Source organism: Etheostoma cragini, chromosome 11 (assembly GCF_013103735.1).
Source record: "Etheostoma cragini isolate CJK2018 chromosome 11, CSU_Ecrag_1.0, whole genome shotgun sequence".
Lineage (NCBI taxonomy): Eukaryota > Metazoa > Chordata > Actinopteri > Perciformes > Percidae > Etheostoma > Etheostoma cragini.
The window spans coordinates 19,705,054-19,722,513 of record NC_048417.1 but is presented as its reverse complement, the minus strand read 5'-3'; the positions used below and the strand labels follow the sequence as shown (position 1 = coordinate 19,722,513).

Sequence of the window (17,460 nt, the reverse complement as noted above, 5' to 3'; positions counted from 1 at the left end):
TTGGACGTGCATTACGTCAGCTTTTTCCAACTGAGCCCCGCGCACCTCAAAGCATTCAGAGTACACATATTAAAACAGAAATATATTGAATGTAAAATAACCAAACAGCATCTCATGTAATGTATATCACTTGTAGTAAAAAGATGTTCATGATAACCTTTTTCTCAATTGCCATACATTATAGTTAACTATACAAACTAAACTCTAGCAATAAATATAGTGGTAAGGCTAATTACATATTTCAATGTTTATTCACTGTGATAATAACTGGTATTGCTCCTTAGATAGATTATATTTATATCTGTGTTGCCCACTACTTTACAGTTATTATGATGCAATATATTAATACAGGAAAATTCTGCTGTACAATACCATGGTTGGTAAAAGTCACAACTTGTTTCCTGCTTACTTAAAGGTGCCTGCCACCCATATTTCATTACTTTGTGGTAATGTGTGAAGGTCTACCAGGACTCTGTAACCTTTTTTGTGGAATAAAATGCCTTGGTTACCTTGTTTCAAGCCATTCTAGCGTGGTATAGAAAGCCTGCAAGAAGACTCGGCTCTATTTATGCCAGTTCTCATTAATATTCAATGAGCTAAGCAGCTTGACTCTGATTGGCTAACAGCTATTCAATGAGAGCCTGGCTATCAGCATCCTGTACCCAGCGCAACTGGGTGAGCTAATGAATAGTAATGAGCTCAGGCAACATGACATCAGACTGACCAGCTTTTTTAACTGGCCTGATTTCTCATTTCTTTTCAGTGGCTAGAGCTGACAGAGAAGGTAGCAGTTCATTTTCACATTCACAACATAACAAATATACATCTAACTTGTTTCAAAAAATGCAAGTAAACACAGTGTTTTGTGGCAGGGAACCTTTGAAGCTGCAAACTGGTTAATGAATTATTAAAAAATGTAGGTCAAAGTGACATGCTAGTTACTGGCCCTTTAATTATTACACAACCTATCTGCAGGCTTTACCACATTGCAAAGATTGTATAGCAAATCTTTTCTATCTTCCAAAGGTTTGGCTCTTTTATCCAAAAACTGTGTCTTTCTTCCTTTTTCTAGCTTCTAGAGTTGTTGACAGGAAGCAGTATACTTTGATCACTGAGTGAGACCTTTTGTTTAGAGCCCAGACTGGCTCCGACACATCTTAATCATCATCTCATCTTAATCAAAGCGCCTTTGCTTTGATGTAGCAGATGGAGTCTGTCTGTCTGTTGAGTAAAGGTAAATCTACTCAGCAGACTTGGAAGTTGAGTGTCTTCTGAACTTCTTCTTCCATGGTTTACATTACTGCTTGGGTTGGCTGGACTTTGACCACATATCGGACAGAAAGCTGAGTCAAACTTTAAAGTGGAAGTGTGGTCTGTCAAAAAATATTTGACGGAATAAAAGATGGAAGAAAGGGTTCCAGTGGGCTGCGGAGCACAGACAAGGAAAGGTATGCTGTTAAATTACATTTTTTCTTACCTTTAACACTTTATTAAGTAAACAAATAGTAGCATTTTGTCTTTTTTACAGTCATGTTTATCACAGTTCTCCCAGCATGGTCTATGTAGCTTTCAATTGCCTCAAATGGTCCTCCTCAGCAGTTGGAGATGACCAGTTGTCATGTTCAAATTGTAAAGTTTTTCTGAGTACTTTAAATACTTTAAGACTTCTCATCCATGCTGGTATACAAGTTCAGATTGAAAGTTCAAATCTTGATCTTTGAAAACAACAAAACAATCTCAATGCAGTCCATACGGTAGATGTTCTGAAGCTTTCCATCGTATGTATCATCCTTATCAACTAATGTTTCCAAGGTCCAGAACTTACTTTCAATTCCTTCACAATTCATTGGATATTTTTTTGAACAAATTAAAAGCATAAAATTTACAAGACATGCATTGTAGAAATATTATGACATGATGACATATTTGTGCTGCTGCTGAATAATCTTTTCTGCCGCCAGGGGACCCAAACTGTCTTCAGGAGGTAAGGGTTGTCCTCTTGGGGCACGACTGGCTGGAAAAGAGTTTGACAGGAAACACCATCTTTGGCCGACAAATGTTTGATACCAGCAGAGACGTGAAGATGTGTGTCAGGAGACAGGGTGTTCTCGACAATGGCCGTGCAGTTATTGTTGTCAACAGCCCTGAAAGGTGGATCCACTACTCTGTCCGAGAGCCCGGCCTGGTGAACAACAACATGGCAGCCTGCATGGCCATGTGCCCGCCAGGACCTCAAGCCTTCCTCATGGTCATACCCATCAGCCCTCACAGAGGCAGGGAGTGGACAGTTGAGGGACCTCTTGACCTGCTTAATGACACAGTGTGGAGAAACACAATAGTAATATTCACCAGATGTGAGAGACTGAAAGGTTTGTCTGTAGAAAGTTACACTGCAAGACACAAGTTTCTCCGGGCAGTTTTGGAGAGATGTGGACATAGATACCACCTTTTAGACACAAGCATTTGGGGAGAAGATGATGATGCTCAGGTTGCCGAACTTTTTGAGAAGATTGATATAATGGTTGCAGCAAACATAAAGGCAGAAGGGGTTGGTTTTGTGACTACAAACAAGAAAGTCTCTAGACTAACCGGGATGGAAAGGAAAGTGGTAGAAGAGAGGGCGATTCTGAGGCGAATGAATGTGCAGAGGGCCAGTAGCACACTCAAATCTCTATTGGGTAAGAATCACTTCATCAATCAATATGTTGACCATGTGTAATGGGAAAGGGGTCTCTCGTAGTAATAAACCTACATAGTATCATCACATGCAGTTCCACTGAGCTTTACACAGTTCATTTTATTATTTTTCAGCTCGTTCTTTTGTTTTTAGCTGCAAATTTACTGTTTTGCTTCACTTTCTTTGCTATCGGTGTAGCATTTTTCACAGCAGGCAAATGCTTTCAACAAAATGAGTAGATAAAAGAAAACTAAGACAGCTAAAGAGCTAGATGTTCCTTTCTGTAGTGGTGGAGACCATAACCTGAGCTAAAAGAGAGTGAATATTGACATACAAATAATTGCTCATATTGCTTTGTATCTGTTCGATGTTTAAATGGGTGACTGTATGCAAGTTCTCCACATATCATATTTACATACATACATCATATGATAAAGGTGTCAGACAGATTTTTTTTGCTGCCCCCAACTGGCTAAACAACTACAATTATTGTAGTTTTCAGCAAAGAATTTCTAATTTTGCACCCTTTTGATACTTCCGGCTTTTGAACTGGTTGCAGTTCCACCAAAGTTCCACTTGGGGATGCTCACATGCGAGTGCAGAATGAATGGGACTCTATGGAGATGTACCCCTCAAAATCCACTTTTCTCAGGATATAATTTTTTTGTCTGGTAATTTTAATGTTGCATTTGAAAGGGGAGGCTAAGAAAATACACCCTGATGAGTGTTAGATTTTTTTTAAAGTGGATTTCGTGTTCTAAAAAGCCAAAAGAGAAAGAGACAAATTCAGCCGTCTTGCTCCACAGAGTCCCATTCATTTTGCACTGGACTGCAATCATCCCCAGTGGAACTCTGGTGGAACTGCAACCATGTTTGGTACAATAGGGTTTAATGGGGAATGAAAAGGCTTTCCCACATGGTAACTCAACGTTTGATTTCTACGTTCAAACTCAAAAATGTCATGGTTCCATCAATTAATATGCAATATTACTAAAGTTTCCTAAAACAAAGCTTCCCTTTTTGAAAGAGTTTGAGTAGCCTCACCTTGTCCTAAACGATCCCTTTGTCATTCAAGTGCATCCAAACATGAGAGTCCTTAATGATAATATTCTTGCCTTAATCCTCCATTTGTTTTTTAATTCAGAAGAGTCTCCTCCGATCTCAATGCTTCGAGTTCTCATCGTGGGATCAAAGCAGGTTGGGAAGAGCTCGACTGGAAACACCATTCTAGGAGAGGAAGTATTTCCTGCTGGACATCCATCATCAGAGTGCATTGAGAGACGGGGTGACGTTCACAAAAAGCAAGTCACTGTAGTTGAAGCTCCTGGCTGGCATGGGAGATACTGCTCAGAGGACACTCCACAGGAGGTACAACAGCAGATTACCCACAGTGCATCTCTGTGCGACGGCATTCCCCATGCTGTCCTGGTGCTCGTACGCTGCGATGAGACTTTCACTGAAACGGACCGGTTAAAGGCGGAGGAACACTTGAACTTGCTTGGAGTTTGGTGGTGCGCTCGAGTCACCGTGCTGTTCACCTGGGGAGACTCACTGGGACTCACTCCCATTGAGGAGCACATTGAGAGATGGCCTGCCCTTCAGTGGTTGGTGGACAAATGTGGGAATAGATATCATGTTTTTAATAACTTGAACAAGGTCGGAGACATTCAGGTTAGAGAACTGCTGTCAAAGATTGAGGAAACAGAGATGGCAAATGACAATGGACATTTGCTGCGTAGTTTTATAAAACTCCAAGAAAGTAACAGGAGGCTGGATCAAATTTCCCAAAAGAAATCGAGACAGCTCAGGAAGGCAAGGAGGGCAAACGATCTGCTGCGGCAAGCAATCGAGAAGCAGGAGAAGATATTGGAGGACACGATTAAAACAGCTAAAGAGAAGGATGAGCAGATTGAAGCTCTGAAAGCAGCGAGGGAGAAGGAGTCCGACGAGAGAGGAAATAAAGACACTGAAGAAGAGATTGGAAGAAGATTTGTGGAAGCAGAGATGGAGAACAACCTGCTCAAACAAGTCATAATACGGAAAGACAGAATGATATCAAGCCTAAGTGAAAGATGTGTTGAAAAAGATGACGTGATTGAAGCTACAAAGCAAAGCAGCAAAGTAGAAAAAGACATTCTGAAGGAAAGGGTGCTGGAACAAGAGAAAAAAGCAGCAGCCTTTGAGGAAAAGTACAAGAAGAAAGACAAAGAGCTGGATCAAATGATGGGGAATCACAAAAGAGAATTAAATGAGCTCAAAGAGACAATTGAACAGCTGAAGAGAGAAAATGAACATACAAAGAAGGTGTTGAAGGCCACAATTGAAGGGATGAAGATGCACTATCCAAAACAAGAAACTGATAGAACAAATGAAATAAAAAAGGTGCTTTTTAACAAAGGTAACCACCACAGGGAAACAATGACGGACCTCAAGTCATTGGAGGAGCTGGGTAAACAACAAAAATGGACGTTCATGGTGCCATTGACCCGCCATGGAAACACTGCTAAACCCAGTGAGTAAAACCTAAAGTATCTGAAGTCTCTTTTATATAGACCTTAGTGGTCCCTAATACTGTCTCTGAAGTCTCTTTTATATAGACCTTAGTGGTCCCTAATACTGTCTCTGAAGTCTCTTTTATATAGACCTTAGTGGTCCCTAATACTGTCTCTGAAGTCTCTTTTATATAGACCTTAGTGGTCCCTAATACTGTCTCTGAAGTCTCTTTTATATAGACCTTAGTGGTCCCTAATACTGTCTCTGAAGTCTCTTTTCTATAGACCTTAGTGGTCCCTAATACTTTCTCTGAAGTCTCTTTTATATAGACCTTAGTGGTCCCTAATACTGTCTCTGAAGTCTCTTTTATATAGACCATAGTGGTCCCTAATACTGTCTCTGAAGTCTCTTTTATATAGACCTTAGTGGTCCCTAATACTGTCTCTGAAGTCTCTTTTATATAGACCTTAGTGGTCCCTAATACTGTCACTGAAGTCTCTTTTATATAGACCTTAGTGGTCCCTAATACTGTCACTGAAGTCTCTTTTATATAAACCATAGTGGTCCCCTAAGAAAAAGGGGAGGTAACCTTGCCCCTCATAAGGGACAAGATTCCAGATCGGCCCATCTGAGCTTTCATTTTCTCAAAGGCAGAGCCAGACACCCAGGGCTTGGTTAACACCTACTGGGGGGCCATAGGCAGGCTAAGGGAACTCATATTAAATGTTAAAAAACCTCATGAAGTGAAATGTTCATGCCATGGAACCTTTAATTAAATGTCATTCACTTACCTCTTTAACTTACAGAGACAGAACAGAAAAAGACCGTCGTGTTGGACAATGACATCATGCTACGTGAAAAGGTGAGCGAAAATGGCTGTTTTCAACACGTTTGCAAAATAATTAATAAGCTGAAAGGGATACATTAAATCTTGGATGAAAACAGTATTGTTGGAGGAGTGCAAAGCACGTGGCCTCTGTGACGTGACCTGGGTCTGGTCGAGGTTTCTTCCCAAAAGGGAGTTTTTCCTCGCCACTGTTGCACTATGCTTGCTCTTTGGGGAATTACTAGAATAGGCCTACTATTACTACTACCTACTCTATCTATAAAGCGTCTTGAGATAACGTTTGTTACGATTTGATACTATACATAAAATTGAATTGAATTAAATTAAAATATCTTCATGGTCATGTCACAAAGCTGTGGTAAGCAGTTTGTTTTTGGTGATGTTGTGCAAACGTCCATAAAAACATTTTAGGATATCATAATTCAAGTGGTTTGAGAGAATACTAGACTCCTGGACTTCCTCCTTGGCTGTTTTCAAGCTTTGGAAAACCTAGCCCGTGACGGAAGACTTCCGCCAGTCATTTCAGAGAGAGAGAGAGCGTTCCTTTCCCATTGGCTGTTTGACAAATGCCGTTGCGCTTGCACACGTTCCTTTGGTGAAGGTTCTCCTACCTGTCACCAAAGGCTCAGGTCTGCGGTTGATTCAAAGCTAAACTATTAGATAAGAGATCATTTATTGTCATCCATCTACTGTAGGTGCAGTACATAGTAGAAGGAAACTAATCCAGTTTATTGTCCCATGAGCAAACATTTGCTGTGAAAACACTGGAGAGTTGGTCTGCTAGGGTGAGCCTTTTAGCCTTTATCCTTAGGGATGGCAGCATTAGCCTGCTTCTAGGACCAGACGCCGAGCCGCGGCACCGCCTACTGCTGCCATCCGAACCAGGAGATGCCGGATGTGGTTTCAGAAGAACCATAAACGCAGAAGACGAGTTAGTAGTTTAGCCTTCTGTCAACCGGAACAGGCTTATTCAAGTTTATATTTGTGTAGCTAGAGGTTTTAATCAGAGTGTGTTATTTCAAAGGGGAACAACGCAAAGAAAACAGGACAGCAATTTCTGCTATTTAATGGCATTAGGATGAGATGAATACAGGTTACTGCATGAATATGTCTGGGATCGCCTGATGGTAAAACTGCAGGAAAAGATCTCCCCATATTTCACATTCTGGCATATTTTGTTTTAGCTTTCCACATACTACAGCTTCTATGTCAGCTGGAGAAGTTAGTTTTGTGAAGATTGTCTAATCTTGACCACTGACACCATATTGACAAGACGGGTGTTCAGGAGCATTACCTGCCTTTGCACATCACAAAGATAGGGAGCCTGAAGGTATTTAAAATTAAAATTAAAATTCAGATCATGAAGTAGGCCTACCTGCTTTAAAAGTTCACAGCATATTTCACTGGGAATTATTCAGTAGTTCTTGAAGTATTTTGTTATGAACTAGAGGTGCAGTTGATACTACTATACCTGTCTGTCCTTCTTTGGTCAGGTCTATTTTTTCTTTTTTGAATTAATTTATGCATCGGGTCAGGTCCAAAGTTTTGGAGACACATTGAGATGAGACATGAGATCATAAGATAATAGGTTGAGAGAATACAATCAGACAACTCACTACATACACAAGTTCATATTTTAATCAGCTGTAAGATACTGTGCACTTGATATTGCTGAATGTTTTCATGGTTGCCTAGCCACGTCTGTAATACAGTGATTCTTAATGGGTCCACAGAGAGTGACCGCCAACCAAGTGGGGCAACTTGAGGCCGACTGGACTCCGTCGTGGCTGAGGGCTGGAGGAGCTGCGCTGGGAGCTGCAGCTGGGGCCCTTGCTGCTTCCTCCAGGCTGGCTACAGGGATGAGTACCAGGTCAGCTGTAGGGGCTGCAGCTGGGGCTCTGCTGGGCTGCTTCCTGGTCCAAGGAGCCGGGCCCCAGCAGGGGAAAAGGGAGTCAGGCGCCAACAGCAAATGAGTCTCATGAGACATGACATTTGTGTCGCCACAATTCCTGCAAAGAGTCTGAATCATGCTCTGTATAAGACTTGTATGGATAGGGAGCAAATTTCATGTGAATCTAAAAGTTATTTCCCAATTATTACAACTATTTTAAAGTTGCAACTAATGCTTAAACAATTAGTTCATGATTAATAAGTGGTTTATAAAGCATCAAGTAACATTCATTTGGCCAATCTTTTGGTCATCTTTTTTTGGTGATAAAAGAGATGATCGTTATGATTATTTTTGCACTGACCTATAAATTCTTTACAAAGTGTTTATTAACCACTTACTAGGTTTTATAATCATCAGTTGCAACTTTATAAAAGCCATCCAAATTACTGTCTTTTCACAAATGAGTTATTTGGTAATTCTTAACAAATACTACAAATCATCAAATGCTGTAAAGTGTGTTAAAATCTGTTCAAATAAATGATTGCATTTCTAATAATGATTAAACATAATTTATTTGTTTGTTTAAAGTAAAATTACAACACTCTGACTCAGAATTACACTTTGTTCATTTTCTGTAACTACACCCCAATCAACGTCTGTAACAGCTTTGGCGACAATAAATAAAAATACCGTGGGATTTAAACTCAAAGCAAAGATAACATTTCTTTAAATGTAGCAATAATCAAAACAACCAGCATCAGAATATGCTTTTTTTCTTTCTTTTTTTGTGGGCTTTGTACTGCAAAAATGAAGAAAAAAAAGAATATCCAAATTGTGTGAGGTGCAATTGTATGCAGCGTTAAACTCAAGTATTTAATTTCAACTCACATTAAGCGCACACTGCGGTTCCATGTGGTAATAAATGAAACATTCTGTCCCATAAAGTTCATTGATGAAAAAACTACACAATAAAATGTACATGGGCTCATGCAGGTTTTGGTCTAAGTTAATGATTATGATGACAGAGATGTTGGCAAACAAAATCACACGGTAGTACAGAATTTCTCTGTAATCCTTTGTCTCGTTTAACCCTGAAAGAGTGAAAAATCTTGCTACAAACACATTATCCTTGATCAGATAACTCATTTTCCCAACCGTCTCTTGCACTCTCCCAGTGTCACAGCAAGGGTTCACCGAGTAGGGGGTTAGTTATACTGTGCTGTAGCTACTCCCCCATCAATGTCTGTTTATACCTCTCCACCTTCTATTGGTAACAGCGTTGGCAACAACAACATTGATTGAGTGTTGGTGGCACAGGCACTAGTCTTATCTCACCTTGATTACTGCTCACCAGTCTGGTTGAGTGCAGCAAAAAAGAAAATAGGATCTGTCTAAGCTCCCAATGGCGCCAAATAAAGCAACAAAACTCCCACTGGCCTGTCTGTCAGGTGTAAGGCCTGAGTGCAGCGAGTGGCCCACAGTGACAAGAGGTTGGCATGTGACCTTATGAATTTTTGTTAAGCATAAGTGTTTTAGTAAACAGCCAGTTTGTCTGTCCTCACAGATAAATTCTGTGAGAGACCAACACAGTTATAGTAAATGGCAGGCTGCTGTCCAAATTGAGTAAGGTGCTGCGTTCAATTTTATGCAAGGGACACATCAGCGTTAAGTTCAATTATTAATAATCATCAATTATCCAAACACAGTATGTGTACAAAAACACCATAATTGTGTTTTTGTACACTTCAAAGATGGTACGCATGCCAGAAAGCCACTAATGATGAGTCATTTAGCAGCGTCAAAGCTATCAGGACATTTCTATTTACCCGTTGCTAACAGTGTGGTTTCCTCCTATACTATTTAACATTTTATTGTAGCATGTATATTTAATCTCCTATCAAGTTTATTATAACAGGGTGTTTTCAGTTTTGCGGCTTCGTTGCCATGTCTCACGTTGTAGGAGAGTACTGGCATGATGAGGTTATCCATATACCGCTCACAGTCTCTCCAGTTTAGAGTAAATAACCAAACATGACACCTGTAGCCTTTGCTTTATTGGACAAGATGGCCAACTATTACACATTGACAGGAATGTCACTGTTTTGTCTGCAATTCACAACATAGACATAGCATACTCATATTTTTCCGTTGCATTATTATGTTTTGACTGAGACTATGGTGCTTCGTGGTGCTTAAGATGGTGCCATGCAAAATTCTCACCATTTTCAAGGACCTCACAGAAGCTTTAACTGGGTTTAGTGGACTGGCCACTAAAACACACAAATCCGTCTGGTTTACTATGATGACGTTTGTCTCATTCTGGATAATAGTCCCTCTAGTGAGGAGATTTTGCTTTGTCATTTCTTATCTCCTTATTTGATAACACTTTACACATGTTCCCATGCCAAGAGGCAAGATTCGTTTCATGTTCACAGAAATGTTAAACTGGTCTGATTAATTGACAGTTTGTTGAAGCTCTAGGAGGAATGGAACTCACAAAGCTTCATCCTAACAAAAAGGAGTTTTCATATTACTCAAACACTTATAAAACCTCATTGCTTATTGATTACTTTCTGATCACCATGAGTCTACTATCTCATGTGAAAGAATGTGCTTATGACAGCATAGTATTATCTGATCATGCTATTATATTACTTACTTTTTATATAACAGGGCATGTCAGGTGTCCTCCCAGGGGGCACCTCCAAACAGAGTGGCTTCAAGACCCCAATTTTGTCAAATGTCTTGGTGATAATATTGATAAGTACTTTTTTATGAATACAGATCAAACCAGTGCGGGCACAGGATTTGAGGCATTTAAAGCTTAAATTAGAAGTGTAATGATAAGCTATATGAGTTATAAGTCAAAGTCCCAAAATAGAAATCCAAGCAACTTTGAGGCCCAGATTAAAGCTCTGGAGCCAGACCTACTGTATACCAACATGAAAGTTCAGAGAAACATAAGGAACTTCTTTTGTTGAGAATTAGGTATAAAGAGCTCTCTACTAGTAAAATTGCTGCAAATCTTCTTTGGCTGAAACAGTCTTTTTATGATCAAGGAGATAAGGTTGGCAAGCTTCTTGCATAGAGAATTAAAAAAATGCAATTTCATAGAACTATAAATTTAATCCAACTACAAAATAGAGACTATTCAGTGGACCCAGATGATACGCAGTTACAGTCTGAATTTTTGGACAATCTAGACATTCCAACTATGCCAGATCAGGATAAGACTAAATTAGACAAACGTTTAACGGTGGATGAAATATCAGAAGCTGTGCGTAATGTGAAAAATGTAAATGTAGTGATAGTGTTGGCACTTTGTTGCACTGCATGTGGGCATGCCAAAAAGTCCGGTCATATTGGAAAGATGTAACCTACATGATTTCATATGTGACTAATATGGTGGTTCCACTTGAGGCAAAGCTCTGTATATTAGGTATTTACCCCGATCACTTTGCACCAGCCCGCAAAAATGCACAGGTATGATCTCTCTATCCTTGCTTCAGGCTAGAAGAGGGATTGCACTGAGGTGGAAAAGTATGGACGGCCCTACACCTGGAATGTGATTACAAGAAATGGCGTCGTGCTCGGCACTGGAGAAATTAACTCATGTTGCCAAAGGGAAAGTAAATAAGTTCACAGCAATGCGGGACACTTTTTTGCAGTTCCTGGAAAGTGAGCAGACCGAAATGAATGATTACATTTGAATGGCAGAACTTGTGGAAGCTGACATGTTTCTTAGAAAATAAACAGGATAACCACTGTTTTGGTTTTATTGATTTTCCTCATTTTGTTTTTCCTTGAATGTTTCTCCTGTTGAGGGTGGGGAGAGGAGGGACGTTCATAATGTGACTGTTCCTGTGACTTTATATTTTCTATGTGCAAAACAATAAATATATTGTTAAAAAACAGAAATATTTATTCATTCATAGTTTATTTTAGCATAACCAATATCTTTCCTTAGTTGTCCAGCTGTTATTAACATTTTTACATCAACTAATGATTTATAACCTTTTTACATGACGAAAATGAAATTGGCATGCTCAACGTAACTTGAAAACGTTAAACACACATCCATAATATTGTCCCTGTCTAATTATATGGAGAGCAAATGACATCTTGTGAGTCAGTAATCACATTCCCACACACACTTTATTATCCTTCTGCTTTATTCTGAGAGTTAATTAAAATGTCAAATGCTTTTTTTAACCATTAACACACTATGTTAAGCTTTTGTAGAATAATGTGTTCCCATAAGCATAGACACACAATAGGCTGTGGTGGGTTTTATCTGATCATTTTTAGAGATTCTTTTATACCATTGCAACAACTTTCAAATGTGTCTTCTAATTTCTGGTAATTTAAAGCCATACACAAGAGGATTTACAACCTAAGGGATAAAAACAAACTCCAGTGACAAAATAATAGCCACAAATGGATTTATAGCTTCCAGATTATACCGGCTCATCTTTATTGAATCTGGTGGCACACAGTATAACCATAGATGCATGATATCTTTGATATTATATGTAGTATCTAGTAAATAAAAATATTTAGCTTTTTCAGACTGTCTTAAATATAAATACATGTCTTTTCTTTTCATTCCATTTTCTATTTCTACCCTCTTATGTTTCAGAGAGAAATAATGTACTTTTTACTCCACTAAATAAATCTGACAGGTTTAGTTACTAGTTACTTTACAAATTAAGATGTTTGCACACAAAACACATGCAGTTAATAAAATACAATGGTTTTATTAATTAAACTTTCCAACAATATATAGGCCTACAAGTCCAGCTGGAACGATTAGCCAATTAAACACTGGGTGGATGGACAGAACGTTTTTGATCGTTTCCAATTTCTAAAATGTCATGATTTTTTCTGCATTGAGTACTTTTACTTTTAATACTCTAACTACATTGTTCCTGATGATACTAACATACTTTTACTTAAAGGTCCAATGTGTAATATATTTGGGCCTACTGTAATAAATCCCAAAATGTCCACCAATAAGTCATCTCTGCATCGCTGTATTTTCTCCTGTTATAATTTCCGTTCCGTGAAGACATTTCTGTCTGTGTTTTGGCCTGTTTGTTATCAACTGCCCAGTTTGACAGCCAGGCCGGGTTGCCAGATATACCCGTAAAAACGTAAATCCAGCGCTCTCCAGCTGTTACGTTAGTACAGCCAAGAAAGCAGCAAACTAAACATAAAGGAGCAACGGAGAGAGATTCTACCTAACCTAAAAATAATAGCATGTTTCTAACAGTTGCGTGACCAGAGACGTAACAAACCCCTGGTAAATATATGGAGATGTATTTGAAAGATGGAGACAACTTCCCAGAAAGCACACATACGTCGGCACGACGTCTGCAAATGATCGCTTCATCTGCAATTGATCGCGGGTCATTTGGAAGCATCGTTAATTGAGCGTCTGTACGTCGTATTACGATGGAAGTCTATACATCGCAGCAACGTATTAAATACGTCTTTTAGATGTATTACAAGTTCCTCAGTTGTTCGCGGGTCATTTGGAAGCATCGTTAATTGAGCGCTTGGACGTCGTATTCTGATAGAAATCTATACATCGCAGCAATGTATTAAAGATGTCTTTTAGATGTATTACAAGTTCCTCAGTTGTTCGCGAGTCATTTGGAAGCATCGGTTTTGGAGCGCCTGGACGTCGAATTGTGATGGAAATCTATACATCGCAGCGACGTATTAAATATGTCGGTAAAATGTATTACAGGTTCCTCAGTTGTTCGCGGGTCATTTGGAAGCATCGTTTATTGAGCGTCTGGACGTCTTAACGTTACACACACTATAGATGTGATGGACAGTAAATCTGAATTGTGCCCAGCAACTTATTCGCGCCACTGTCGACAAAGGAAGGGAAAAAGTCGCCAGTCTACGAAGGGTTAGGAGGGACGACTGCTTCGTTGCTGTTAAACTCTATGGTAAGCACTATTTCATTTAAACGTAGCTAACGTTAGCTAAAACAATATTTCGACGTTTTTGCATGTGGAAGTTGGTGTTCTTTTGACAAAAAACAAGCTATTTTTAGCTCAACCATAACGTTAACGTTACAAAGGCAGTTAACGTTTCCTAACGTTATCGTTGGGCATAATTGAACGTTACCCGATATCCGTTACCGTTGATGCTATTGTTAGCTAGCGTTAGCTAACCGAGTGCCGCACCTCAGCCATACTTTTGCTTGTATCGGTTAGTTTTCTTTTATCGGCTTAAATGGAACTGAAACCTTAACTTGGAACATAGTTTAAGACTTGTTATCGAATCAAATTGTAAGGTCAATTTGGAATATAGCGATAGCTAATATGTCAACTAGCTAGCTAGCTAACGTTAAATCTTATTTTTAAAAGGTGAAGAAGTTCAGGGGGCCTCAAATTGCCTGCTAACGGTCGTACTTAACGCTAATACGCTGTGATTATAAAGTTTTATTTTGACCCTGCTAACCACAAAATGGCACTATCTAGCTATGTAAAACAGTTTAGTAAGACTGTGGTTAGTTTCTGTACATTCGGCATGAACATTAAATCTGTTTAAAAATTGATTTTAAAAACGGTTTAAAAACTGTTCGGAGTGCCAACGGTCATACAATATCAGTTATTAGATGGTGACCGTTTTTGTTGGCTAGCGTTAACTACTGACAGTCACATAACTTGTATTACGTTTTGTTGAAGCTAAATTAACAATAAACCTAGCTAGCTAACGTTAGCTATATAAAACTGACATTAGAGGTTAATAATCAGCTTTAACTAGGACTAAACGCGTTCGATGGACATATTGAAACTCATTTGACTTTGAGATCAATACAATCATCAATATCACCATTAGTTTTATTGGTACTTTTCCGTTTCATGTTTAAAGCAAGGGTAACTTTGGTAAACTGTTGTTTTGTTTCACTAGTTATCTCTCATTAGCTAAGTGGTTCTTGCTAAGAATATCCACCATCTTCTACAAAATGTCAGAAATACACCATGTTCATTTTAAAACAATAGTTTGCAATACTAAAAATACTTTATCCTCACAAAAGAACATTATTTGTTGATAGCTTTCACTAGTGTCTGTTTTTATGTTGTATGTTGTGTATGTATAGTGGAAGATCAGAAGACGTGGGCACAAGTTGTGAGAGAAGGCAATGCACAGATGAAGGACATCATCCACAATTGTGAAAAGAGCCAGGTATGTTGTCATATTAGGTTTTTGTATGATGCAAAGTAAACACCTGTAATCTGAATCTATCTAGTTTTCCAAACGTGCAGTGAAGGAGAGATGCCACACATCCTTCCTGCTGCTGTCAGACTTTATAATCACTGCTCCAAGTATACCACACATGTGACAATTTACTCATGTGCAACATCTATCTACACCTTATGTGTAAAATATACAGGCTCTAATTAGAGCCTGTATATTTTCCCGCTGAACAGGTATGCATTAGCTTCAAGCTAATTTATCACGGGTACAAGAGACGGGAATTTTATGTCATTTCAACATTTGTATACTCACTTTGGATTATATAGCTAGAGTATCCGAGTTGGTTATTCGCTAAAACAATTGATAAAACAGCCAGTAAAGTGATCCCGACTGGTCCTGGCTAATGGAGCCATGCTAACCCTGCTAACGGCTAGCTAACGTTATCGGAGGACCAGGTAAGCTGGTTTACAACATGTTGCCTGTTCAGCGGTTAGTAAGTTTTGAGTGTAACTCTTGCCAAAATGCAACCTAGGGTCTTTTTGTGAATGTACCCGAGTCAAAGTTCCATAAACTCAAATGATTGGTCCTTGTATTAGGCTTTGTGACTTTATCCCATATATTTATTTAGTCTCTTACATGAAGATTTTGGCTGTTTGTCAAGAAAACAGGCAACTAAAGTGACCATGATCGAGAGCGAACGATTGGTTTCTGACTTTGTGGAGCAACAAGTGGGAGCTTTTCCACAGTCCAAGGGCATCGAATAGGACTTTAACACACTGTAACACATGGGCAATTTTAGACCATTTTTAGGGGGCTCTTTTGCAAGGCAGTGTCACATTCTCATTAGGGGCTGAGTCCCTCTGAAGGTCTGATCCTAGAATGGCCCCTGCTGTAACACCACTGAGGCTTGTCACCCTTTGCCCCAAAGAAATGACAGTGACAGACCAGCCATAATAATGAGGTTTTCCATCTCTGTCATTAATTATTTTGATTGAGTAATGACCTTTTTTGCAGGTCACACAGAGGGGTGTGCTGAATGAGAATTGAATTTAGAGTTTTGAGTTTTGACAATTGTAAGTTTGTTCCAGTAAATGTGCCAAATTAAAAACTGTAATATAAAGTTGGTGTACTGCAACAGCAGACATGCAGGCAAACTTCTGCATGTATTTATAGCTTTGGCCACTAGAGGCCAGTATCAAACCTATGTGTAATTGTTAGGATTGCTTTTTGAAGTTTTTTGTTGGCAAAAAAATAGGTGGGGTTGGGAAGTTACAGTTGTTCTTAACTGATTTGGCACAATCGTTGAATGACTATTAAACTACGTCAAACTTTATGACTATTTATATTGACTTTAGATCAGTTGTTCACAAGACTATAGTCATATATCATTGCTTTGGCACAAAATGCAGAGTAAGCCTTGCAGATTAAAATAGTTTGCGTTCAACTGCTGTTGAATCATATTACTCTTAAATGCAACTAATACACATGCGTTGTGTAAATCCCTACCTGCAAAATTGAGCAACCAACAATCACAATAACCTGTCACACCTATATTAGACACATACTAGTTATGTGTTTTGCTTTGGAAACGTTTTCGGATGAATAGATTTAGGAGATTAATACAATTTCCTCCCAATTTAGAGTAACCAAATGCCAACATGACTGGTGAGCATATCTTAGCAGCTTGTTGTAGGGGGTGGCTGCGTCATGCCAAAAGGTTTTTCCTCCTTGCACTGAAGACATGCAGGTGTGATGTTGATAAAGTATTGTGGCTAGATAGAAACGAGAGATTGGATGAAACATGAGGTTGATAAATTTGCAGATTTTTTTGCAACTATTGTTCAGTAGTTCCTGATAATTTGCTGATCATTCTTTTCTGTAGCTTCCTTTGTGTATTTGTGGTTGGCTGGTGTGTACATATAATGAGAAAGTATAGTGTGTGCCATCAATACTGTTCAGTTGCCTAAATAAACAATGTTAGCAAATGGACATTAGTGGGTAACTAGCCTTTTCAGAGTAGTCTACATTGTCATTTGAGAAGATGTCTTTGCATTTATATCTATATATATATATATATATATAGCATTTTAGCATATTTTATAGTATTTTTTAGTGTACAAGCTTCCTTCATTTTATTTAATGTATTTGTGGGTGCCTGGTGTGCACATAAAATGAGAAATAAATAGTAGTGTGTGCCATGGCTAAAATTAATACTATATACAATGTTACTGCAATTAGGCAGTTTTACATAGTGGGTAACTATCTCACCTTCAGGTCGCAGGTCACAGAGCCATGTGCTGATTGTGCCACGTGGTGTGAGGATTGTACTTAAAG

The 17,460-nt window shown here is 38.9% G+C and overlaps 1 protein-coding gene across 1 annotated transcript; it reads left to right on the top strand.

Annotated features, from left to right (window-relative positions):
• Window positions 1-869: 869 nt before the first annotated feature.
• LOC117953327 (GTPase IMAP family member 8-like) lies at window positions 870-8,500 on the top strand. Its single transcript, XM_034886237.1, has 5 exons — window positions 870-1,448; window positions 1,962-2,678; window positions 3,822-5,189; window positions 5,977-6,032; window positions 7,751-8,500. The coding sequence occupies exons 1-5, from the start codon at window positions 1,403-1,405 to the stop codon at window positions 7,988-7,990; spliced, it is 2,427 nt and encodes an 808-aa protein (XP_034742128.1). The 5' UTR covers window positions 870-1,402; the 3' UTR covers window positions 7,991-8,500.
• The last annotated feature ends 8,960 nt before the right edge of the window (window positions 8,501-17,460 follow it).

Coding starts and splice junctions, on each gene's coding strand:
- LOC117953327 (XM_034886237.1), top strand. CDS start 1,403: ATGGAAGAAAGGGTTCCAGTGGGCTGCGGAGCACAGACAAGGAAAG. Junction 5,190..5,976: donor TGGAAACACTGCTAAACCCA/GTGAGTAAAACC, acceptor TTTAACTTACAG/AGACAGAACAGAAAAAGACC. Junction 6,033..7,750: donor ACATCATGCTACGTGAAAAG/GTGAGCGAAAAT, acceptor ATGGGTCCACAG/AGAGTGACCGCCAACCAAGT.